General features: G+C 51.6%; 1 protein-coding gene across 5 annotated transcripts in view; it reads right to left on the reverse strand.

Annotated features, from left to right (window-relative positions):
- Positions 1 to 11,012: 11,012 nt before the first annotated feature.
- Positions 11,013 to 26,200, reverse strand: part of Ttbk1 (tau tubulin kinase 1) — a 42,491-nt gene continuing 27,303 nt past the window's right edge. For 3 of the 5 annotated variants that reach the window (XM_075980771.1, XM_075980774.1, XM_075980770.1), the window contains 2 exons: positions 15,514 to 17,054; positions 11,013 to 14,924 (listed from right to left, as the gene is read on the reverse strand). In XM_075980771.1, the coding sequence (XP_075836886.1) occupies positions 14,540 to 14,924; positions 15,514 to 17,054 (1,926 nt within the window). In that variant the 3' untranslated portion in view covers positions 11,013 to 14,539. The remainder of the gene's footprint in view (positions 14,925 to 15,513; positions 17,055 to 26,200) is intronic. The other 2 variants (XM_075980775.1, XM_075980773.1) reach the window with 1 other exon arrangement.

Consider the following 26,200-nt stretch of genomic DNA (forward strand, 5'->3'; position numbering starts at 1 on the left):
AAAGGAAGGAGGTACAGCTACATTTGAGTGTGGTTTGTGAGCAGACTGCTGCAGCTTGCTTGCTGGCAGGGACCTTGAAACGCCATAGAGTTGTGGCAATAAACATGGCTATAGCCAGTACCTCTGCCATGAAGCTGGAATCTCAGAAAGCTAAGGAATGGGCTGGATCCAGCCATTAAAGCCATGGCTTTAATCCTCTTCATATTGCTTAGCAAATAAAGAGTCATGTGGTCAGAAAAAGAGAGATATACAGTAAAGAGAGATTCAAAGATGAAAAAAACTTCTAAGTGGTTTACAGTGTGTTAAAAATATTTGCAAGCTTGGGAGAATGAAGAAAAAGGTTAAAGTCCTTAAAATAGAAAAAAAAAGAGTAGTTGGGTGTGGTGGCACACACCTTTAATTCCAACACTTGGGAGACAGAGGCAGGCAGTCCTCTGTGAGTTCAAGGTGTGGTGGCACAAGCCTTTAATCCCAATGCTTGGGTGGCAGAGGCAGGGAGACCTTTGTGAATTCAAGGTATGGTGGTACACACCTTTAATCCCAGTACTTGGGAGGCAGAAGCAGGTGGATCTCTGTGAGTTCAAAGACAGCCTGGTCTACAGAGGGATTTCCAGGACAGCCAAAGATATACAGAGAACCTGTCTCAAAAATTAAAAGTAAAAGTAAAAGAAATAGAGGTTAAAATAAAGCCACGTAAAGATGAAAAATGCACAGAGAATTTTGATACTCTATATTATTATGCTCTCTTTGAATTGTTTGAATGCTGAGGAAGGAACAACAGCTGCTAAAAGATATTTGCTTATAAATGCTGCTGAATTAATCCAAGAAAGGTATTTTGAAAATACCTTGACTTCAAAATTGGAGTCAAAGGGTAAGTTACTTTGGAGAAGAGATTTTGCTTTTGTTTCCACAGGAAATGAGAGGCTGTGGATTCATTCTGAGTTAAGAAAAATCAGGTTTCATCAAGGAAGACCGCCTGAGAAATCTCCAGTAGGAACAGATGGCCTGGATGTCTGAGTTCTACATCCAGAACAGGTTCAAGATGCTGCTTGAGATGATCAAGCCTCACAGGGTACTCCAGTCAGGACTTTATCATAATTCTAAATTTTCTTTAGGCCCCCATAAGATTATCAGCACCCCCAACCAGCAGGAAGTAGCCTGGAAAACTATGCCCACACTCCCCCAAATGGACTATGGATGTTCTTGTTTTTTAAAAAAAAAAAAAAAGAAGAAGAAGAAGAAGAGGAAGTGGTGTGGGACAATTATCTATATTCTGTCAATTATGTTTTAAATAAATGCTAATTGCCATTAGCCAGGCAGGAAGTAGAGGTGGGACAGCCAGATAGGAAGTAGAGGCAGGTCAATGAGAACAGGAGAATTCTGGGAATGAGGAAGCCCTTTCCTCCCCAGTTCTGCCCAGACACAGAAAAAGGAAGATGTGACCTACTCCACTGAAAAAGGTACTGAACCATGTGGCTAACATAGATAAGAATAATTGGTTAATATAAATTATAAGAGCTAATAAGAAGCCTGAGCTAATGGGCCAATCAGTTTATCATTAAAAAAACATGACATGGCTATACCTGTCTAAGCTTATGGTCTCACAAGACAGTTTCAAAGCCACTACAATGGCAAGCACCTGGGAACCTGAGCTAAATTTGCCAGCCGGTCATAATCTGTAGTGGGACCTTGGGACTGCTGAACATAGCCTGTGTCCTGCTCAGGCAGAGGAGGCAATGAGGGACTGGCCACTTGGTCCTAAGTACCCAGGCAGGATGGCCAAGAGGCAGAGGGAGCATGGCTTGCACCCCATGCACTGCCCAGCTTCAAACCCTGATCCCAGTTTCAAGCCTGACAGTCAAGCTGCAAAAACAAGTAGCCTTGGAGGAACTGTAGCTCTGGGCCCAGATGGGTGTCTGTGAAATTGTAAATGAGCAAGTTAGGTATGTCAGCTAGGCAGACTTGCAATTTGGATTAAAAAATAGTTTACAAACTTTTAAGAAAACGAACTTTTAAGAAAACAATGGCTGAAGTTATTTAAAATTTCCTATGGGAGATCTTGAGCCACTAGACAGCTTGCAGAAGCTCCAGACAGGTACTCACACAGGTAGAGTATGCTATACAAAACCAGCAAGTACATTATATTAATTATGATCAGCCTTGGCAAGCATGTATATTACCTACAAAACTTACTCCTATAGCAGTTTTATGGCAAATGGTTTACTTTTATGGCTATACCTTCATGTGTCACCAGTTGAGGTATTAAACCCTTATTTTGAAGCAGCATTAGCTTCAAAATAAGAGCAGGATGGAATCTAGGAGATATTTTGTCAGAGAATCAGCTGTAATGGTTTAGATAAAGTGCAGCAGGCCACGAGGAGAGGCAGACAGATAGGCATGCCACGAGACCACACCGCAGGGAACCATGCAACGGTGGGGGAGAAATAGACGGATAGGCACACCATGCAGAATGAGGTTGGATATTTATTTAGTGGGTTATGGAAGTATGGAGGGGAAGGGGGAGAAGGAGAAGAGCAGAGAGCAGAGAGGGGGGGGGAGATGGAAGCTACCTCTTCGAGCAGGAGGCAGAAAAAGGAAAAGACTTAGGCTGCAAGCAGGAAGGATCTGCCTGCCTCAGCAGACAGGTGGGTGTGGGTTGTCTCTTAAAGAGACAGAACAGATCACTACATTGATCACGTGTAGCTGCTAATGCCCCCCCACAGAGAGTTGTAGCGAGAGCCTGTGATCCATGCTGCAGGCTGAGGAAAGGGGTACCTGAACCAATGCTCCTGACTCACAGCATCATGCTGAAGTCTGGGAAGGGAAAGAAGGTTGTGGTGATGCGCACACTTCCAGACCTACTGAGTCTGCTGTTGAAAGGACCTGAGAACTGAGACCTCAATTTTCCCCTCAGAGGAAAAATGATTCGTTACAAGGAGTGACTGAAGCCCCTCTTCAGATATGAGAAGGGTAGCCTAAGGGTTTTGCTGCTGCTCAGAGACTGGGACAATTGCTTAAAAGCAGCATTGCAACTAGACTCTCACCCATTACAAAAACCTTTTCCTGTCTTTTGGTTAGAATGGACTGAAGAGAATTGTGATTTGACAAATTGTGTTATGGTATTGACCTGCTAATGCTTTAGTTCACTATATGATGTATGTTAATGACTAGAAAAAGATCAGAACTTGTCTAAGAAAAGTTTGACATTACCAATGAATTCTTGAATTTGACATGTTTGATAAGACAAATTTAGATTTTGATACAGCTGAATACTATTCCCAGCCCTGGTGCTCCTCCACTCCTTTAATTGGGAAATACTATAGCCACAGAACTATGCATAGCACCAAGTATTATAGGCTTGCTTACCATTAGCTAATTGCTGATGAAATGTCTTGACAGAAACTTAGATCAGAGACACAGAGGCCAAAGGTACTTTCTCCATTAACCCTTTGATGGCAGAGGTCAGCAGAGATAGATTTGATCCTTTTTCCCTCCCAGGCACTTAAGATGTGGGCATATGTGATTGGAATGCATGTTCCAATGATGGGTGAGTCTGAGAAACAGAAAATGTTCACCTAAGGCAGACACGGTAATCCGTCCTGTTGTAGAAGCCCTGGCTTTATTAAAATTAATTTTTAAAAAGGGAGAAATTGTGGAGGTCCAAAAATGTGAGCCTATTTTCACCTTGACCAAAGGTCAGAGTTGGAACATACTTCTATTCTTCAAGGTTATTGTGTTTCTACCTCAGACAAAGGTCCCACCAAGATTTAGACCAGAGCTCTGCTCTCTCAAGATTATTGTCAACAGGTGTGGCTAATATCCAGAGCTTGTATTTCAGGAATAGAGAAGTTCCTACCTCAAACAAAAGTCTAAGGATCCAAATAAGTTCTAGTTATCTTATGGAGGTAACACTGGATTCCGCCTAGGGAGTGGTTTACCTACAGAATGTTTTGGTCTAGGGTGTAAGCATGACTTGTCCTCACATCAGAATGTTGAACTATGGATATAGCCTGTGACCTTCAACTGGTCTTTACTAATATTTCTAAATCCCTACACTCTTCCCTGGCAAGTGGTATCTTTGTCAAGGCTGGTCCCCAACAGTTGTGTGTGTGTGGGGGGGTTATGTCTTATTGAGTGTGTATGTGTGTAAGTGTGCATTGGTGTGTGGGGTTATGTGTGAATTGAGTGTGTGTAAGTGTGTGAGGGGTTATGTGTGTATTGAGTGTGTGTAAGTGTGGGGGGGTTTTATTGAGTGTGTGTAAGTGTGGGGGAGTTTTATTGAGTGTGTGTAAGTGTGTATAGGTGTGTGGGGTTATGTGTGTATTGAGTGTATGTAAGTGTGTATAGGTGTGTGTGTGTGTATGTGTGTGTGTGTGTTGAGCTGCTGAGACTGGGCTTGTCTCCTAGTTCCCTCTTACCCATGGATGAATCTCAGAGCCTTGCGTGCCCTTCCCATCACCTCGTGCAGTGCCCAACACTGCTGAGAACTGAAAAGGGATAGGCTGACCTCCTTTAGCCATGGCCTGGTTGCCCTCAGCGTTTTTTTCTTACCTCTCTTCTTCCTCTTCCTCCCCTTCCTCCCTTCATCTCCTCCCTTCCTTCTCTCCCTTATTTTGAGATAGCATCTCACGCTGTAGCCCAGGCTGTCCGTGAACCCAGGGTAATTCTCCTCCCTTAGCTGCAGAGGGAATACTGGGGTTGCAGGTGCAAACAATGCTGGCTTCAGTCATAGTTCTTGTTCTGGCCTTGACCATGAGAAGCCAGTGGAGAAATCTCAGCAGAACCTGCACCCTGTGGTCAGGGACATCTCAGTTTCCCTCTGATGTCCCCTCTGCTTGACGGGAGTGACTCCTGGGGTTGGAGAGACCAGTCAGTGGCTAAGAGCACTTGCTGCTCTTGCAGAGGACATGGGTTCAGTTCTTGGCCTCCACATGGTAGCTCACAACCATCTGTAACTCCAATTCTAGGGGGTCCAATGCCCTCATCTGGTCCCCACCGGCACTGCATGCACATATAGATACAGGTATTGATATTCACACATATAAAATAAAAATTAATAGTTTCTATTATTTGGTTTTTTGAGACAGGGTTTCTCTATGTAGTACTAACTGTTCTGGAACTCCCTCTATAGACCAAGATGACCTAGAACTCAGAGATTCTCTAGCCTCTCCCTCCTGAGTACTGGGATTAAAGATGTGTGCCACCACCACCTGGCAAAAATAAATCTATTAAAAAAAGCCCCTCCCACTGTTCTTTGTCTCCATCTAGACCCTGCCGAGATGATCTTGTCGAAGCCAATTTCCTCTCTGGGTCCCTGTCTCACCCAGTCTTGTCTTTGGCCATGAAACAGAAAAGAGAATTCTTTCTTAGGAAGAGATATACCAGGGATTTTGCACTCTGCCCTCGACCCCCAAGACAGGGTTTCACTGTGTAGTCCTGGCTGTCCTGGAACTCACTCTGTAGATCAGGCTGGCCTCAAACTCAGACATACCACTGCCTCTGCCTCCGGACTATTGGGATTAAAGGCCAGTGCCTCCACTGCCCCCCACGATGAACAAATTCTTATCTGTGGACATCAGGGAGTTCCTACAACTGAGCTAGACTTTGGCATGTCCTGGGATCCTAGGGAAAGGGCTGAGCAGAGCGGAGTCCCCTTTAGCTGTCTTAGGTGGTGTAGCCCACCCTTCCAGGGCCTGGGCCTGTTCTGCCTCTGCTCCCGTCTTGTGCTCTATGGTTTTTGCCTGTGACCAATAAGCTACACTCTCACACCTGGTGTGGGAGGTCCTTCTGTTTGTGTGCTGCTTTCATTGGTTAATGAATAAAGAAACTGCCTTGGCCTAGTTGATAGGGCAGAACTTAGGTAGGCGGAGAAAACAGAACTGAATGCTGGAAGGAAGAAGGGCAGAGTCAGAGAGAAGCTATGGATCTTCTGCCTGAGATGGATGCGGTTTAGAATCTCCAGTAAGCCACTGCCACATGGGGATACACGGATTAATGGTTAATTAATCCGTAAGAGTTAGCCAATAAGAAGTTAGAGCTAATGGCCAAGCAGTGTTTTAATTAATACAGTTTCTGTGTGGTTATTTTGGGTGTAAACTAGCCAGGCGGCTGGGACAAACAAGGGGCCCTCTCCTTGTAACACACACCTGTGCACATTGCTCATGCTGCTGCCTCAGCTGGGGATGCCCCCTCCTCTTCAGCTGCCCACTTTTATCTGTCCAGGATTTGTTTTGAGAGACACATTTGGATGCAGGTGGTGCTGCGGCTAGGCGAGGGTGCTCAGGGAAGCTAGGGTGAGGATGTGCAGGGAAGCCCAGCCGACTCTTTTTGAGAAACCTGAAACCGCAATTCCTTCTGCTTCAGGTATGCTCAAAGCAGCACAGCAGAAGACAGACACCCGGGCACCGCATGCTGGCAGGATAAGGAGCAAGCTGGTAATCTGTGAGCTCATAGGAAGACCTCAGGAGAGAAAGGTGTGCTCCAGCTGGCAGCTCCCATCCCCAAGAGGCATTCATTTGAACCTCCACAGATCTGATTCCAATCCTCCAACAACTGGTTCTGGCAGAAGGATTTATCTAAATGATCTCATCCCACCAACAAGAGGTACATGAAGACTGTCCCCCACCCCAGGGTCTTACTGACCTCCATGTGAAGACTGTCCCCACCCTGAGGTCATACGTAGCTCCGTTCAGCTGCTCCTGTCAGACCTGCCCTGGTGACCCACGGATGGTGACCTCACTGTTCAAATATGATAAGCCAGTCTTCCTCATGAATGCCGGACAGTGGACAGAGACGCACGCCAGACAGGAACAGCGGCTGCTGAAGACGGAAGTACAGCCACATCCGCTTCGGGGTCCTCCAGCCTCATTTCATCCATGGTTCTTTGACACAGCAGTCTTGACTATTTGCTTTTCTTTCTTTTTCTCTTTGGATTTGATAATTTTTGTATCCTATAAAATTCATTGTACAAATATACTTTGCTGCACAGTTAATCCCTAAAATATAGTTTATTCATTCATTCATTTGCTTGTTTTTTGAGACAGAGGCTCACTATATTGCCCTGGCTGGGCTGGAACTCACTATGAAGACCAGGCTAGCTTTGAATTCACAAAGATCTGCCTATCTATGCCTCCTGAAATCCTGACTAGTTTGTTTTATCTTGTACATATGTATTTTGAAAGGTAAGTTTAAATCTTTGCATGTGTGTCTGTGTATGGTGTGTGTGTGTCTGCACGCGCACGTGCATGCGTGCTTGTGCCCACGCATGTGTGTGTGTAGGATGAAGGCACCTATGTGGAAGTCAGAGGACAACCCGGAACATTAGTCCTCACTTTCCGTCTCTTGTTCACCACAGGGCATGCCATGCCAGCTGGTCCCATCTCAGTGCCGCTGAGACTGCAGATGCTCAATGGGTGCTGGCTTTGTGTGCATCTGAGGACCTGACTCGATCTTCACGCTTTAGTGGCCACCACTCCACCCAACTTTTCAGTTATAGAACTCTTTTATGTGTACAGGTGTTGTGCCTGCCTGTGTCTTTGCATCTTGTGCACACCTAGAGCCTGCAGAGGCCAGAAAGGGGCCTCGGCTCCCTCTACAGTAGGCAGCACAATTGTAAACTGTCACGTGGTTTCTGGGAATTGAAACTAGGTCCTCTGGAAGAACAGCCAATACTCTCAGCTGCTGAACCATCTCTCCAGTCCCTTGAACACCTTTTATTTTCTTTTGGAGACAGGGTATCTCTTTATAACCCTGGCGGTCCTGGAACTTGCTACAGACCCGTAGACCACATTGGCCTTGAACTCACAGAGACCCACCTGCCTCTGCCTCCCAAGTGCTGGGATTAAAGGCACAGTTCAGCTTCCTTGAAAACTTTCAAACATAAAAAAATAATCTTTTTTTTTTAAAGAGGCACATCCAACAAAGAGTCGTTCTTCGTGTTCCCAGGCTGAGCTTCCTGTGTCAGGGCACATACCACATGGGAAACGGAAGCTTGTTCCCAGCCCCTGTCCTCCTTTGTCCTGCACAGGAGACCGTGTGCTGCTGATACACCTCTGGGAAGGTGCAGCTCAGCAATGGCCCAGAGAGTTTGCTGGATAAATGGGATGAGGGAACCAGTGTGATGGAGCACACCTACACCCCGGCACTCCGAGGATGGAGGCAGGAGGAACAGACATGCAAAAGTTGCCCTTAGCTACATAGAGAGTTTGAGGCCACTCTGGGCTGCACAAAACCCTATCTCAGAAAAGATATGAGCTGAGGGAATTATTTATGGATATCAACATAATTAACACGTAAACTGTGGCATTCATTCAATCAATCAATCAATAACAAGCAATTTGAAAGTAGAAGAAAATACGGCTTTCCATCTGTTTGCTTATTCTGGGAATAAGGGGACTTCAGAACCCTGATGTTCACCGGGTATGAGTGGGACACAGTATGATGAGAAGCCCATGGGGAAGCGGGTAAGTTAGAAACAACATGTTTGTGTGATGTGACATTATATAGTCATTATAAAGAACACGGGGGTCATTGCCATTGTTGGTACAAGTGGAAAATTAGTGATTCCTTAAAATGTAAAAGTGGTATTATCACATGACCTAGCAATTCAACACACACAGAGATACACACACTCATGCAGTCATGAAACACACTCAAAAACTTCACTTAGTAGCATTATTTGTGATAGTAAAGAGTTCATCAATTTATGAGTGGAAAAGTAAATTGCGTTGTGTTGGACATTATTTATTAATTATAAAGACAAACTATGCTAACTGAAAGATCACAAGACGATCCTATAGATTTTATGTCTATAAAATGTCTAAAATCAGCAGTTGGAGTTTTGTGGTTGTTACTGTTTCAAGATAAAGTTTCCTGTACCCAGACTGGCCTGGAACTGGCTAACAGTCTGAAGATGACCTTGAAATTCTAATCCTCCTGCCTCTGCCCTCTGAGTGTACGTCAACACACCCAGTATACGCAGTGCCAGGATTCAAACCCAATGTCTTGTGTATGATAGACAAGCACTCTACCAAAATGAGCTATATCCCAAGCCCCCAGGAGGTGGATCTACAGACAGAAAGTAGATTGGTGGTAGCCTGGGGCTGTGCGTGCAGTAGAAACGGTGAGTGATGAGCAGGGAATGTTCTACAATTGACTGTGGAAATGGGAACACACTGAGCTGTGTGACTTAAGTTGGAAAGCTATATGTAAGTTATATAACAACAAAATACCTTTTTTTCAGAGACAGGGTTTCTCTGTGTAGCTTTGGAGCCTGTCCTGGAACTTGCTCTGTAGACCAGGCTGGCCTTGAACTCAGAGATCTGCCTGCCTCTGCCTCCCAAGTGCTGGAATTAGAGATGTGCACCACCACTGCTCAGCCCAAAATAGCTTTCGAAAGATGGAGGAGGGTGGGAAAGATGGCTCAGATGGTAAAGGTACTTGCTGCAATGACCACCTGAGTTTAAATTCTGGGGACCCATGTGGTAGGAGAGAGCTGATCCCTGTAAGTTGTACATGCACACTTTGGCACACATGTGCACACACACACATTTATATATTATATATTTTAATATATACAAATATGTATATTTACATGTTTTTGTTTAGTTTCTCTTTATTTTATTTATTTATTTATTTTTGATTTTTTTTTTTTTGAGACAGGGTTTCTCTGTGTAGCTTTGGAACTTGTTCTGGAACTCAATCTGTAGACCAGGCTGGCCTCAAACTCACAGGGATCTGCCTGTCTCTCCCTCCTGAGTGCTGGGATTAAAGGCATGTGCCACCACTCTCTGGCCTGTTTTATAAGTTAACAATAACAGCTTTGAAATGGAGTGAAGCTGGAGACTGCTCAGCAGGAGAGCACGTGCCTAGCCTGCGTAAGACTCTGAATTCGATCCCAGGGTCGCAGGTTGGGGAGGAAGTGTACTTCAGTGCACACTGCTGGAGATAAAGCCATGTTTCTGGACAGCAGATATAATATGCTCCTCTTTTATTTATAAGAAATATATATGGACAGAAAGAGATAGGTATTGTTACAAACATAAAAAAAGGTCTGTGACGGTCCACACCAAGCTGCTCACAGGGCTCTGGCTGGTCAGGGTCATGCACAGGGTTGTCTGTATTTGATATGCTTTTAGCATTTACTACGAGTATGTCCTGCTCCGGACATGTTAAACAAGAAGGAAAGAGAAAGTACATCGGGCCCTGCCAAAGGCCCCAAAGTCCACTGGCATTCAAGTTAGAGGAAAGGGGTCCCAGGAGGCTGAGGTTCTGGATAGCCAAGAGCAGCACCCCAGGGAGAGTGGGCTTTCTAACCTGGATGGTCTCACTTCCCAGCCATGTGGCCCAGAGCCAGGCCTGGCGAGAAACCGTTTTTGTCCACTAAGCAAAAAGACTCACTTATGGTGAACTTAGGATTCAGAATACAAAGAGTGCTTCCTGTCTCTCCCCATGTAAACCTCCCTCATCCAGCCCATCTCCTGTTGGGATCGACACACTCAGCATCCAACTGCCTTGCTGTCCCAAGAGCCTCATGACCTCACACATTTCTGAGCTGTGGGACTGGCCCGTAAGAACATGAGCTGCTTCCTTCAGTTTGAATCTCTTGACACCCCACAGTGGAGTCCTTGTCACATGTACCACAGTCCCAACCAACAGCCATTAAGATTGCTCGAGTCATTTCTTTTTCTGGTCCACAATCTCTTACCAAAACCATTGCCATCACAGAAGAAGGATAGATGAAATACTTTTTTTAAAGGAAGAAAAGCAGTTCCATGCATAGTCCATATATTATAAATAGGGTCAAGAGCAGTGTCTCATAATCAAAGACATTAATAACACCACCTAACTAAGCATAGTGGTACTCACCTGGGATCCCAGCACTTGGGAGGTTGAAGCAGGAGGATGGCACATTGAGGCCAGCCTGGGCTACCTGGCAAGACTTTGTCTCAAATTTTTTTTTCACTGAAAACATATATAAGTGAAATTAATAAATATAAATAGCTTGCCATGGCTTTTGGTTTCTTTTTTCTTTTCTTTTCTTTTTTTTTTTTTTTTTGAGACAGTCTTGCATTTAGCCTAGGCTGGCCTGGAACTTACTGTGTGGTCAAGGCTGACCTTGAACTTTCAAAAAATCCCCCTGCTTTTAGGTCCTGTGGCTACTGGGATTACAGGCCTGAGGCCACCATGCCTGGATTCTCTGTTGGGCCTTGACACCTAAGGCGAAGGCCACCGAGCTTGGCTTCTCCGTTGGGCGTTGATACCAAGCGAGCATGTACCACCCAAGGCAAACTCCCACTGTTTTCTCTTCTTGGGTTTCAGATGCGTAGACAAGGCTCTGCAGACACGGTGGGTGACTTTGGACGTGTGTCGTTTTGCGAGTGTACCTGTAGGATAAACTTGCAGATGGGCAGAGGCCGAGTCACAGGCATTGGTCAGGGCGGGTTTTGCTATGGCGTTTGTTGCCTGTGAGCCACTACACCTTCTGCCTCTCCAGAAGCTCACTTCAATCTGCTTCTTCTAGGGCAATGATAGTTTTGCTTCTCTCTTCTCTCTGTGCCAGCCCAAATGGAGTCTACAGCCTTCAGCAAAGACAGCCAAGGAGCCGAGTGCAAGCTTTGCCAGGATAGCTCTTCCTTCTGTGAGACTCTGAACACATTATGTATACCAGACCTACACTTCTGTTTCCTTCTCTGTGGAGATGACATCTCTGCCCACTTGGCACCATCTGACAGTTTCTCTCCTGCCCACCCCCGCCCTCAGGAGCTGGGCTTTGCCCTGCCCTTCCTAAAGCGAAAAAGAGTCCAGACCAACAAAAAGGTCCACAGGCTTTTTAATGGTGTAATGGCTACTTCCCTTTCGAGACCCCCACCTAGTTATGACAGCGACTTCCAAGGCGTTGATGTCAGGGGAGTGGGCGGGCACAGGGTGGGCGGAGGCCATGCAATGACTGGGAGGGGTGGCCAAGGACTGGTACATTCTGTTTGGCATGTAAACATTCTTCTGTTGCTTCCCAGGGAGGGGGAGGGCAACTCCCTGTGCCCCAACATATGCCCAAGGGGCTCAGGAGACTGAGCAAGCCAGGCCCCTCAGGAGGAGCTGGAAAGCCAGAGAGCCATGTGCCTGGGGCAGGGCCCTTCTCCTGTACCCCTCTGCACATGGTACGGCTGGGGAGGGAAGGCGCATTAAGGTGAATACACCCCACATCTGAGCCAGTGACTTAAGCAGTCAGGATGGGGACATAAGGGATGGTGGTGGTCGCTTGACACTATCAGAGAGGAGGGGTAGGAGCCTGAAGGGCCTACTGCAGGGTGGATGATTCTCAAAGAACAGGCTTCAGCTGGGAGCAGGACATTGGCTTCCTCTGCCCTGGTTCCTTCCTGGGAGAAGCACTTAGTCCCCTCACCACCCACCTCTGCTGGTCCTCTGTCCCTCCTTCCTCCTCATCTGATGATACTATTGACTCAGAGGCCTGAGGTTGGGTGGAGCCCTGTAGGGGTCTGGAATCCCAAGGGTAGACTGGAGGCCTGAGGTTGAGTGGAGCCCTGTGGGGGTCTGGAATCCCAAGGGTAGACTGGATTTTGCCTCTGCGCCAGCTTGATCGCTGAGTGAAGCTGGGGGTGGGGTGAGCCTGGGGCTTTCTCAGGCCTCCCTTTCCTCCCATCTCCAAGCCAGGGTGTTGTCGGCCCTCCAGCAGAAGTGAGACTGTGGGGAGCCCTACATTCACGGTTTGGTTGGTGGCAAGGAGCAGGCCCAGGACCTGGGCACCAAGGGTCATGCCCTGGTCCCCACCTGGCATGAGCTGATTGTCATTCATAAAAGCCCTGGGTAGGAGGAACTGAACCCTCTACTCCTCTGCTGGGCTAGAGGGCGACTAGAGGGGGCCTCGGGGTGACAAAGATAATTGAATCCAGAGAGGTTTCCTGAGTGTTCTGGGAGCTTCTACATCAGTGTGGGATAGACCACAAAGACTATCCACCCTGGTGTCCTCCCCAGACTGGTCTGCAGAGCAGCCTTCTTGGCACAGAAGCAACTGCCCAGACCCTCAGAACTCCATGAGAAGTTCAGCCGGCACCAAGCGGCTCCCAGTCGGTCATCTTGGGTGTAGACGTGGCCAGACCGCTGGTCCTCTGAGGCCTCTCTTTCTCCTGAATGTCTTGGTTTGCTCTCTGTGGCTCAGGGAAGGACAGGAGGACCAGAACAGGGGATAGAGGCTGTGGGTGCTTTACAGGAGGCCTGCAGGCAGTCCCTGTCCCAGACAGGAGGGGCTGCCTGTCCCTTCTGCAGTAAGGGTGCTGCTTGCCCCAGATGTTAGCAGGCTCCTGATGAGGTGGGAGGGCGAGCTGTACAGAAGCCAACATGCAGAAGGAGGCCCCATGTCAGGCTCAGAGCAGCTCAGCTGCGTGGGCTGGCTCAGAGCAAGAGGGGCCCAGGGTGAACTGGGGTGGGGTGGGGGTGGGCACCAGTTAGCATCACACACAATCTAACGTGAGAAGGGCCTTCTGCCTCCGGGAGCCAGTGTGCCTCATCCTGCTTCCTCTGCTGTGTAGGGGGAGGACGCCTGAGCCAGCCCACTGCCCACAGCAGAGATGGCAGGGTGACCAGACAGAGTCCCTGAATCTTCAGATGACCAACACACAGAAGGCGATAAGCAGCCACCCCACCTGCGTGGGATTCTGAGAGGAGAGCTGAGTGAAGCTGAGGTTAGACAGAGGAAGGAATTCCTGATGGCAAGGGGTCCTGAGAACCAGAGGACCCGAGAGCATGTAACCGCAAAGCCCCGTTCCAAACTCCCACTGAGAAACACTCACAGGGAGGCAAACTTCCAGTGGTCCCATTCACTCCTATTCAGCAAAGGTCGAGAGACCCAGGCAGCAACCCCTCTCGAGAATCATACGACCTGTGCTTCTCATAGAGCTGACTTTAGCCCGACTAGAGGTGTCCGCTTAAACCTAAATAAGCCAACGACCTCTGACTTCCACTTTCCCAATCCCAGCTTGGCCTTTCATGGCCACCATGGCTCCTAGGAGACCGTAGGCGGTCCAGAGACCGCACACTTCTGGAATTTGAGGCTGTTGCTCCTGTTGGGTAGGGTTGGAGGCTGAAGAAGACGGGGATGAGGAAAGGTGGGCCACAAGAGGTGTAAGCAGATGTAAGCCCCTTGGGTGGGGGGCATAGAGATCAGCCAAGACCTGGTGGGAGAAGGGGACAGGCCCTAAAAGCTGAGTCTTCAGGCAATAAGTGCTGAGCCTTCCCGGGGCAGAGGATCTGCTGTGAGCCTGTCCCTGCAGTGGGGCGGTAGGAGGGAGGGAGGACGCAGAGAGACGAACCGAGACACGCACCCTCCGGGGTCAGTGGGCTGGCTGGGCTGCAGGACACGACGCGTGCTCACGTCCGTCCTGGCGAGTGCAGGCGGGAAGCTGGGGCCGCGGTGGCACGCGGGCGCGTAAGGCTGTGCTGGAAGCTGCTCCAGTGTGGCCAGCTGCGGGTGGGGACCGGGGTGAGGGTAGGGGGCGCCGCAGAGAGCCGCAGGCCGGTGTCATTATCTGTTCCCGGGCCGACCCTCCGAGACTGCCGCCCGGCCTTTGGTTGCTGCGCGCTGAGTCTGCAGTTGTTTCCCTCTGGGTCCTTTCTTGGGGGCTCCTGGGGAGGCCTCGGGCTGAGATCTGGACTGGAGGACCCCCCGAGAGGGAGGGGCGCTGGGCCGAGCTTGATGCGACGGAGAGGAGCTCTCTTTGCGGGGCAGGGACTGGCTCCGCGGGGACCCGCTGGGGTGGCGCGAGGTGGAGGCGGGGAGGCCGGGACTGCGGGGCGCTGCAGGCTTGGAGACTTGGGTGCGAACTGGACCGGGACCCCGGCCCGCGGAGTATTTGGGACGGAGGTCAGCAGCAGTGGCCGACCCTGAGGGCTTCTGTAGCTGGAGCCTGCTGAGGGGCAGAAGGCAAGAGAAAAGGACCGGGGTGAGGGACAAGGAGGGACATTTTCAGAATGTCTTTGAGCACTGAGCCCTGCATCGTCAAAGCTGGGAGGGATGGAAGAGGCCAGGCACAGATGAATAAACTGGCCGGTGTTCCACCCTGCAGTGCGGGACCTTTTGGGCTATGACTGGAGGTTTTCCTTAAGAGTCATGCGTCATCTTTAAAATTCCCATGGGTTTTGCATTCTAATCTAGAATGTGCTTATGTTAATATCAATACAAAATACTATTTCATGCCAGTTACTGGAGGCCCAAGACTTTTACCCTTTGGTTTCCAATGTCCCATGGCATACCAGGAACTGTATGTGGGCTCGCTGGTCTCCTGCAGCCTCCCCTGGTCCCACCTCACAGTATCCCCTCTAATCACGCTGTTCCTGTTCCCTTGAGCCCAGTGACAGAGCTGACACTTAAGTCACAAGTTACAGTGCCCAGATGGGAGAGGTATCTGAGGGTGTTATAGCCCCTAACGTTGGTTCGGAGAAGTTCCTGGAAGCCTTCTGTGGCCACTACCCACAACCAGTCCTGGCACCGTTTCTTACCTGCTGGTAATGGCCACGTCAGCCGCTGAGGCCGCACCATGGGGTCTGCCAGGAAGCTGCTGCCCTTCCACAGGCGTGGGCACACCGATGGGGCGTGGAATCCGGCTCCGGGTAGTCACTGCCCGCCCAGCCTTCCTAGGCAAGGCTGCCGTGGGCTCTGAGGCAGGTGTATCCTCCTCAGAGCCGGTGCCAGAGAGTGTCTCAGAGGCACGGCGCTGCTCCTCGCTAGAGGAGGACGAGGCTCCTGAGGCCAGCCTCAGCAACAGGCGACCCTGCCTCTTCTCCATCACCAGCCGTGCCAGGTCCTGCTGGGGCCTGGCCCTCTTGCTCCACCGCTCTTTGGCCGACAGGGAGCCCGAAGGCTCTGAGCCTGTGTCCTCTTCAGACAACAAGACAGGAATGCGGCTCCTGGGGCGAGAACCTGGCATAGCATGGCGGCTGGGGGAGACAGTGGTCCCTTTCTTGGTGACTGGCTCCAGTGGGGATGCTGGAGCTGGCCCCTCAGCAAGGGCTACGCCATTGGGCAACGAGTCTGTGACTACTTCTGAGGGTGTTTCCCCCGGAAAGCCAGACAGGACACAACTCTCTGTCTCAGTTCCATCCAGCCCTGACAAAGCCAGTCCATTCTCCAGAGGCACTGGGGCCCCCTCCTCTGCAGTGGCCCCCTCAGAGAGCATCTCCAGGCCCTGCTCACCCCCAGTGCTGAACTCGTCTGGCCTGGAGGCCTGTCCTCCGGAAGACATGACATTGAGGTGGGATTTCTCCGCAATGTGAACAAAGGTCCTCTCGACTTTGGTGAAGGGTGAGGAGGTGACTGCCACCGCCCCACCAGTGGCCACTGGCCCAACCCCAAGCCCTGCTCCAGGTCCTGAGGGCTTGGGTTCAGACTTGAGGATAGAGGACAGGGTGCCCGGCTCAGATACATCCAGCTGACTTCCAGTAGGCTGGGGCTGCTCCTGCTGAGGGGTGAGCGCGGCCAAGGTGCCCAGATCAGGGTCAGGGGCCAGTTCGGCAGTGACTGGCGACTTCTTCATGTCGCCAGGGGAGACGAGCACCAGCGTTTTGGAGCCCTCCTCAGGCTCCAGGTCCCCATCAGCCACGGACCGGCCCCTGGCCTCTTTCTGATCATCAGCCAGCAGTGTGGATGGGGCCCCCTCCTGGCTCCGTTCAGTGCTCCGCTCACTGGCCTCACTGCTAGAACCACTCCGAGGCCCCAGCACCTCCCCCAGGGCCCCTGCCTCCTCCTCCTCCTCTTCATCTTCCTCCTCCTCTTCCTCCTCTTCCTCCTCTTCTTCGTCTTCTTCTTCCTCCTCCTCCTCCTCTTCTCCCTCCTTTCCATTGGCCTGAGGCTGAAAGGGAGCCAAGGGGACTTGTGGGGCGGTAAGCAGCATGTGCGAGAAGCCCACCCTCCGGACCCTGTTCAGCAGCTGGGCCCGTTCTCGATAATCAGAGAGGTCTCTCTTGAAGTCCTGGTAGGGCAAGCCCAGAGGCGCAGCTCGGGGGAGTCCATTCACCTCAAGTGGGGGCGCCACAGAGAACACCTGTAAGGGGCACACACAGGGACCCACTGAGGTCACCCACCCTCCTGGGCCCCAGGAGGCCTCACCTGTACCCTACATCAGGAGACTCCCCCACCAGGGATACCTGCCAGAAGGTAGACAATGGGTCCTCAGGCCCTAGAATGATCCCTGGCTCCCAGTAAGGCTCAGGGAATCCCGGTCCGAGGGACAGATCCCAGTGACTCTTCTCTCTCCCAAAGTCAACTTTAGGGTATGAAAATAGCAGGAAATAGCCAAAAAGAGGGAGCATCTGAGAAACTGGGGGGGGGGGCTGCGTCACTTTCTGGGACTTCTCTATGCTCACAGATGTCCAGGGCGGGGCCTCTGTAGCCGCCATCCTCCCACACTGCAGTGTGAGCAGGGTCACGGGAGCACTACCCTCTTCCTCCTGTCCTCCTCTGGCCTGTCAGCGAGAACTATGTTCAGCCCTATCTCCCAGGAACTCATTTAAGTTTTCCTCTCTGTGGATGGATCCTTTGGCAACCCCAGCATGGCTGAACCTCTTCCGGCTGTTAGACTTTCCCCATATCCTCTCTATTTCCTCTCTTCTGGAAAGGCCTGGCCTCCTTGGCAGAACTGACTCTCCTACACACTTGGTCCCCTCTGTGTGTGCCCCCAGGCCATTCAACAGCATCCTCAGATGAGGATGTGCCCCCTCCCACATCACAGAACTATATAACCATCTCAGTGTCGGCACCAGAGTGCCCATGGACCTTTTCCCTGCCAGTCTAGTATTCCACAGCCACCAACCTGTAGTCTCAGTCCTGGCCTGGCCAGCCATCTTCCTTACAACTGCCTGATTGAACTTCCTGAAACTCAGATCCCATTGATCTCTGCCACCTCCCACCCCCACCCTGCATCCTACCTTCTCCTTACTACCCCGCCCCTGCCCCATTTAAGCTCTAGCCTTTGGATGTTATCAGCATCTCCCTGGGTGGGTCATGTGTCTCACGCTTGGGTCCTCATGACAAATCACTGTTGTCTTTCAACAGCTCTCCAAAGCCTCCTGTTCATCAGCTTCCCTTTCTCCCTGTTTGCAGATCCTTCTACGTGTTTCTCTGGCTCTCTCTCTCTCTCTCTCTCTCTCTCTCTCTCTCTCTCTCTCTCTCGTAAATGAAGTCCCTGGGGGGTTTTCTTGTTGTTCATTCATTCACGAGTCCTTAACCGCCTGTGGTGGTGCACACTGGTGGTAACCCCAGCTCTCAGGAAGCAGAGCAGGAGTTCAAGGCTAGACTTGGCAGCAGAGTGACCTTGAGGTCAGCCTGAGCTATCCCCGACTGGGGATCCACCCCTAAACAGAGAACTGTAGACAACTAAAGACAGCCGAGAGGCAGAATTGCTCTTCCCCAGGGATCAGCTCAGATTGCCCTGAACAGACAGGCAATGCTAAATGAAATTTCTATATTCATGTGTGTGTGCGCATGTGTGTATAAGAAAAAAGGTCAAAGAAACTAGGCCATCAATTTAAAAGAGTAAGATGGGATACAGGAGGAACTGGAGGGAGGAAAGGGAAGGGGAAATGATGTCATTATATTTCAATTTTTTTAAAGAAAAAAAGAGTGGGGACTGGGGGCAGATGACTCAGTTGATAAAGTATCACCTAAGCTTGAGCCAGGTGCGTGGTGTGCGCTTGTAATCCCAGTGCTGGGGAGAGAGAGACAGGTGGGTTTCTGGATCTCACTGGCCAGCCTGCCCAGCCTAGTCTGCAAGTCCCAGACCCAGTGAGAGACCCTGTCCCCAAACCCACACTGGATTGCTCAGGAATGATGACTAAGGTTGATCTCCAGCTTGCACACATACACAAAGTGTCCTGGTTGCTGCGTTTTACGTTAGAAATCTCTGGGTCAGGTCGTGAATAATGCATTTATTTGAGTGGAGCAAGGGATCGCCACACAAGGAAAAGAACCGGGCATAATGCACACCCCCACAAAGGTTCTGAGCATAAAGGGGGTCAGGCTTGCAGACAGCTCAGAGTATCTGCCCACTCCCCTTTGCTCTGCTCACCCTGGTTTATGGACCACGACCCCTCCCAACCTCACCATGACTTTTGGAGTGTAGGCAAAGGAAATGCCCAGGCGGTAGCATTGGTGCATTTGGCTCTGAGGATGGCGGAGAATGAGACTGGGGTCTTCAAGGCTGAGCATCCGCCCAACTGGTGGCTTCCCCTCCTCAGCTCCCACCATCTGCTGCATAATCTACTGCCTTTGAGGACTCAGTGTGGGAGTAATAGTAGGAAGATAGCCTACGGCGGGTGTGCTGGCACACACCTGTAACCCTAACACTGGGGACACCGAGGCTGGAAGATTGCTGGGAGTCTGCAGGCAACCTGGGCTACTTAGTGAAATCAAGGACAGCCAAGGCTAGATGGTGGGACTGTCTTAAGAACACCAAAAGAGGGGATGGGGAGAGGGCTCAGTGGTAACATGCTTGCATAGACATGGGGACCTGACTGATCACTAGTGCCCAAGCAAAAACCCAGCATGTAGTGGCACCTGCCTGGAGGGTGGATGGAGACAGCCTGGGGTGGGGGTGGAGACAGGGAAACTTCCCTAGCTGGCTGACCAATCAGTCTAACCAATAGATAAGCTCTACATTCAGAGAGAACTGCCTTGAAAAATTAGGTGGAGGGTCTGGAGAGATGGCTCAGCAGTTGGGAGCACTTGCTGCTCTTGCAGAGAACCCAGGCTGGTTCCCAGCACTCGTGTGGTGGCTCGCAACCATCCATAGCTCTAGTTCCAGGGAATCTGGTGCCCTCTTCTGACCTCTGTGGGCCTCAGGCACACACGGTGCACATACATACATGCAGGCAAACACTCATGCACATAGAATAAATAAATCGGGGTTTTGTTCTTAAAGTAAGTTGGAAAGTGATAGAGGAAAATGCCTTTGACCTCTGACCTCCACGTTCATGTGTGCACTGTTGTGTAAACACCTGTGCCTTGGTCACTGTCCTTTTTACACCCTGCTGAAGTCCCCAGTAGCTGTTTTCTTTTTGTCCACACTATCTTTCCATTCTTCATGTCATCCACTCACCTAGCAAACACACCAAGGTACTGACTGTGCTGTGCCCCCATGACACGCCTTGCCAGTGTTAGAGCTATGGAGAACAGCTGGGCAAGTGGGCAGAGCTGCTCCAGGGGCGATGGGGATCACGGCCAGGCAAATGCACTGACAGCCAAGGACAGGAAGATACTTGGGAGCTTCACGCAGGCCTTCCCACCTAGCGCCAGACTTGCCCGACCCCTCAGCACCTCCCTACTGAACAGCTGCTGACTTTTCTTATCCCATTTCTGAGGTCTTGAATGATTCTGTTAGGACCACCTTTCTCCTACACCTGGTCCCATGCTGGTGACACCCACCCCTCCCAGCAGCTGGATAATGCAGGAAAAGTCCTTGCCTTCCATCTGGGCCCCTTTACCCTAGTTGTCTGGGAAGGAGGAGAACTGAGGGCCAACCAGGCCAGCGAAGCAGCAAGAGGCACTGACCAAGCATTGGGTCAAACTGGAAAATGTGTTGACAAGGGCTACCAAGACCCTTCCCGAGTGCCTGTCTCACACACAGGAGAATGGCGGACCTTCTGCATTTGGAGGTCGGGGAAGGAGCTGCAGATCTCAGAGATATGCCAACATGATCAGGGCCACCCACACTAGCCTGGGTACACTGGGTTTTCTGTTTACATCCTCCTGGCCCCTCTCCGGCCTACTATCCTGTTAGGAAGGAGTTCCTGCCTCAGACAAAACCAGAGCACTCTTCCTGCCTCTCCCGGGATGGCTATTTGCCCTCTTAGCTACCAGTCTGCTGGTGTCCAGGACACTGTGCTTGGCCATGGGAGCCCGAGGAAACTGTGGGAGAGGCAGTACTGCGAGGAGGCTGCAGCCCAGCTCTGAGGAGTGCCGGGGAGTGGCAGCTGTCACCAGGGCAGTGACCTTTATGGTTCTCCCTCGTTTGTGCAGGCGCCCAGGCCCTGCCCTGGCACTACTCATCCTGCTGATTTGAAGCTCCCTGGTTGCCAGGCATGGTGGCACACAGCTTTAATCCCAGTACTAGGGAGGCAGAGGCCAGGGGTTTCTTGTGAGTACAAGGTCAGCCTGGTCTACATAGTAAGTTCCAGTCCAAACAAGACCCCATAGTGAGAGTGAGACTGTTTCAAAGGCAACAAAACGAAAACCCCAGCTCTGGGTGATCCAGAGTTCATCAGAAGGTGGTGTGGGCTGCTTTATGACCCGTGGGGAAGCAGGCCATTCAAGCCTAGATCCTCAGAGCAAGCAAAAGCCCCAGGTTTCTGCTGTCTCCACTGTTCCCTGAGGCCTGAAGCTCTCCCCTTTGAAGTCAATGTCCACTCCCTCAGGGCCACCTGCAAAGAAGGGGAAATGGCTAGACCTGGTCTCCCTTTCCTACTGATCGAGTTGGTCTCTCTTGCCTGGATCCTGGCCAAGCCATACCTGGAAATACACTCCAGCTCAAAGTCTCAATGCTGTGGGGTGTGAAACAGGCTGAGAGACAAAAGCCAAAGGGTTAGCTGGCACCCCCCACACACATTAACCAGGGGAGGGATGTGTGCCTTTTAGGGCTGCCTCTGTTCTGGAAGGTGGAACATGCTCCTCCTCCCTGGCCCCCAGCCATGGCAGCAATGCCAGGCCTGAGAGGAAAGGCCATGAAGACCACCTAGTCACTGGCAGCTCTTCCACCACATCTGCTGCCTCACTGGCCTGCCTCAGTCTACCTGCTCTCCCCCTGAGTGTTTCTGAATGCAAAGAGCCCTCCTTTCACTCCACCCCCCCCCAAGAAAGAAACGCTGCCCCCAACTCTGGCCAGGGAGGAGGAAGATGGAAACAAGGCTACCAGGTGTACTCAGACCTCACACACATGACTAGATCTCAATGTCTCCCTCCACATGCTCCCCTCATCTGCTCTAGGATCCAGAGCCAACAAGTATGTGGGGGAGGGGCTTCTGAAGCCCCTGGGAAGTAGGAACTTCGGTTGTGTCCGGAGGAACTCACACTCTAGCAGAACCTGTCCCAGTCAGCCCCAGTCGTCAATATACTAGCTCCTGTCTTCTGCCCAGCCAAGGTGAGGGACAAAAGAGGGAGGACAGAGAGGAGAGTCAGCCTACTTCTGTGGTTCTGGCCTTCTTAGGGTCCAGGCCCTTTCACTGCCTCCACGTCCTGAGCTAAATCTGCACGGGTGCTGCCCCTTCGCCACCGACCACTGCCTCCCTCGGGCAGAAGGGGAGCAAGGACTTGTAGCAACGCTCCTGCTCCTTCGGAACGGGGCTCTCAGGCATTCCCGCAAGTGGGACCTAACCTACTTCTAATCGCATTCCTTTCTGACCAGTTAGCAACAGAGGCTGGGTCCCAGAGGCCATTCATCACTTTCTCCCCCGGAAGGAGGCGCTGGGAGGGTGGAGGGGCAACTCGAGCCCAGCTGATCGGCATGCCCAGTCCTTCGACAACCAGCCCAACCCTTGCCCTCCACTCTGCCCCCGGAACTGAGGTCCTCATGGACCTGAGTGGGGCGGTGAAAGAAAGCAGGCCAAGGCAAAGGTTCCTGGAAGGCGTCTTTAATTAGGATTTGGTAGTACACAAGCTCTCCGGATTGTCTGCATGAACACACAGGGACTTTAAAAGGCACAAGATCCCTCGCACAGCGACGCCTGACGGCGGGGCGCCCCCACCCCCGCCCGTGCCCAGCCGTGTGCGCGTGGGTGCGTGTCCGTGTCCCACCCCCGTGGCGGCGTCGCGCGTGTGCGTGTCGGTTTCAAGTGTTGGATTTGTACAGTACTCGCAGTCTGGGGTGGGGGTGGGGGGCTCAGTGCATGCTTTTCTACCCGGGTCCGGGGCCCCTGACGCCGCTATATACACTAAGGAGGACGCACCCCGGAGAGAAAGAGGGAAAAAAAGAGAAAAGAAAAAGGAAACGAAGAAAAGAAAGAAAAGAAAAAGCGTCCCATCTTCGTGTGTGTGGTTTTGAGTTTCTCGTGCATGCTTAGGCTGGCCAGGGTAAGGGAATAGTGCAAGCGTATAATACAGTATTATTGCAATACAAAAAGGAGTTGAGGAAAGACGGGATGAGAGGGAGGGGTGCTCAGGATTAAACCGGCTGGGACTGGAGACCTTCGGGAGGGTCTTCTTGTCAACCACCCTCCCATCCCTCGCTTCACCCCATCCCCGGGAGGGGAATAAGGGGTGTTTGTAGGGAGGGAGCTCAGTTAGGTCCTGGTGCTGAGTTTCCCCAAACCACCAGTCCCGCCTTTCACGGGGCAGGGGCCAGCCCCTCTCAGTCAATACTGTCAACTCTAGGGGCCCTGAAACCCGCCCCTTCCTCCACGGAAGCCCCTCCACCTGGGGGAGGGGGGTCGAAGGAGCAAGTGCAAAGGAAGCAGATGTTGGTCCCTGAGTTTTATTTTCGGGGATGGGGGTGGAGGGGAGAGTTGGAAATGGGGGCACGTTTGGGGAGCCCCCCAGGGCCCTTAGTAGCATATGGGGTGGGATGGGACAAGGGACACGGACTGGACATGGGCAAAAGGAAGTGGGGTTGGGTGGCTCTGAGAGACCTAGGCTCAAAGTTTGGCTCCCCCCTCAACTCTGGGCTCTTTGGCATCCATTTGCAAGGCCAAGGGTAGGGACAGCCCTATGGGCGGTGAGGTAACCGGAATGGGGATAGTGGGATTGGGCTCTTGGAGCCAGCTTTTCCCACATCCCCTCCCCCCGCTCCTGGTCTGCACCCTAACCCTGGAAGCACTCAGGGGCGAGTCCCCCACTCGTCCCCACCTTGCCGTCCAGGCCAGGGATCGAGCGGCCGCGAGCCGACAGAAATGAAAAGCAAACAAAACTGTGAGCGAAGGCGGACGGCGGGGCCGCTAACCCAAGAGAAGAATTTTAGCAGCAGGCAGCTTGGCGGGGCGGAGACCAGCTGGGGTCCCGGCCAGGCGGGGCGCGGGGCGGGGCGGGGACTCCGAGGCCGGAGGTACCTGGGGCACGCCAAGTAGCAGCTGGTTAAAAAGACCGAACGTACATTCGAGGTGAGGCGCGGCTGCAGGGGTTGGGGTGGGGTGGGTGGGAGGACGGGCCCCGGGGCGGGGACAGTGCTGGAGCGGGCAACAGACGTCCCTTACAGTTAGAAATCCGCAACAGGGGTTCGGGTGTGCTCCGGGTCGGGGCTGCTAAGTTTGCTGTCCGGAGAGTGGGTGAAGTGTACGCGAGGCTGCGGAGTGTGAGCGTGCGTTTGCGTGGGTGGTCATTCTCCCCACCGACAGCCTGTGCAGGATCCGAGGGCAAGTGGTGGAGTGAAGGAAAACCCAGGGAAAGGAGAGGGCTAAGGAAGGTACCCCAATTCCTTCCCCCACCTCTTCTTAGGTGGGCTCAGGGGCCTCCCAGGTTGGGAAGTCCACTGAGTATGTGTGGGGTTATCTGAGGGAGATGGTCCTCAGCCTTGGGGCCTCTCCCTTAGGGAGAAGGATACCTTAAATGTCAGACGGTATGGGGTGGGCATGGCTCCTGCCCTGCAGTTAGGACTGTGTCGTATCTAAGTGGAGTTTGAGGTACAGCAGAAATTACCCTTAGATGTCTACATTTGCACCCCAATTGCCATATCAACTAAGGACAACAGAGAACAATCCTCTGTGTCCCCAGCCTCAACAGAGCTCCCCAACCTCCAATGGGAGCCGCATCTTCCCCAAGCATGGTTTCTCCCCAAACCACCCATTAACAACTGACAGCTTCTTCTATCCTCAAAGGCCCAGGCTCCCCCACCCCTGCCTGAACAGACAGCACCGCCCTGCCCCAGAAAGAGACCAAGACAGGGCAGAGGACAGAGGTAGGAAGGAGGGTGCTGGGACCAGGCTGGCTCAGAGGTGCCACCCTACAACCCACTGAGAAGGACTGGGTCTGTTTTCCCTCTAACTAGAAATGAGGAGAGAGATTATTGGGCTCAGGGTTAGTGTTGGGCTGGATGCTGAGTGGTTATTGCTGTGACCCAAGCTGCCTTGAGTGTATGGGGTAAATATTAATTACAAAGAATTTAATATAGTATTTTTCACTGACCTACAGTCCTCAGGACACACCCTCTCCCATTTAGAAAATACTGGCCCTATCTACTCCACTCACAATGAAAAAATCCAATGGCTCCACACACAGAGTTCACCACGGCAACATGCACACTAGCACACACACACACACACACACACACACACACGCAAGCACGCACGCACACACCACCACCACGCCCCACTAGCAGCTACCTTTCTAAGCAGCTGCCTGGCTTGAGTTGCTTTGAGAGCTGCGATCCTGGACAGAGGTTGCAGTGGGGAGTTCTCAGAGTTAGGTCACCCGCTCTCTCTTCCCAGAAACTGCCGTGTGTGTGTGTGTGTGTGTGTGTGTGTGTGTGTGTGTGTGTGTGCAATAGCTGGAGAGGTCACAAAGATTGGAAGACAGTGACAACAGCTGGTTGAGCTGCGGAGGGTGGGAGTTTTATTTATGGTAAATTTACTGCCACTGTTTGGCCTCCTGTGTGAGTTGGTGCACCCTCCCAAAGTCCCCTGTCTGTACTCAGCAAGTGATGCCCATTTCTGCTGAGCCTGACCCCTAGCGCCCCTCCAGCGGGACTAAAGTCAGGGTTCTTACGGTATCTTAGTCTGCCCACCTAATCTTCAGCGCTGCTATCCAACTCTTGGGCAATGTGAGATCAATGGTGGTCGTGGGATGAAGACAGAGTCTAGCCAATGGAGCCTGCTGCTCTGGGCTGCCTCAGAGCTGAATGCGGTTCCATAACAGGTGTGACTGGGAAGGAAGGAAAGATGCCGAGGGGATCAGCAGGAAAACGACATCCAGACTAAAATAGCTAAAGCTTCCCAGGGAACGAGAGCTCAGTTACTCAGCATCAGGTGGCTTTTCTATTAATTTATGTTCCTGTAAAGGGAATATATGATTAATCCATTAAAGGCGGTAACACTGGGATCTATCTCCTAGGTTAGTATGGGGTTCAAGTGAGTTAATTTTGTCAAGTGCTCAGATCATGGCCTGGCACGTGGGAAGCGCTGTGTGACGACGAGATCAACTACAAAATGCCCGCAGACACAACTGTGTGCAGGGTGTGAGTGCGGAAACACCAGGCTCTGAGCGTGCCCAGGG

Source organism: Microtus pennsylvanicus, chromosome 7 (assembly GCF_037038515.1).
Source record: "Microtus pennsylvanicus isolate mMicPen1 chromosome 7, mMicPen1.hap1, whole genome shotgun sequence".
In the NCBI taxonomy this organism is placed as follows: Eukaryota; Metazoa; Chordata; class Mammalia; order Rodentia; family Cricetidae; genus Microtus; species Microtus pennsylvanicus.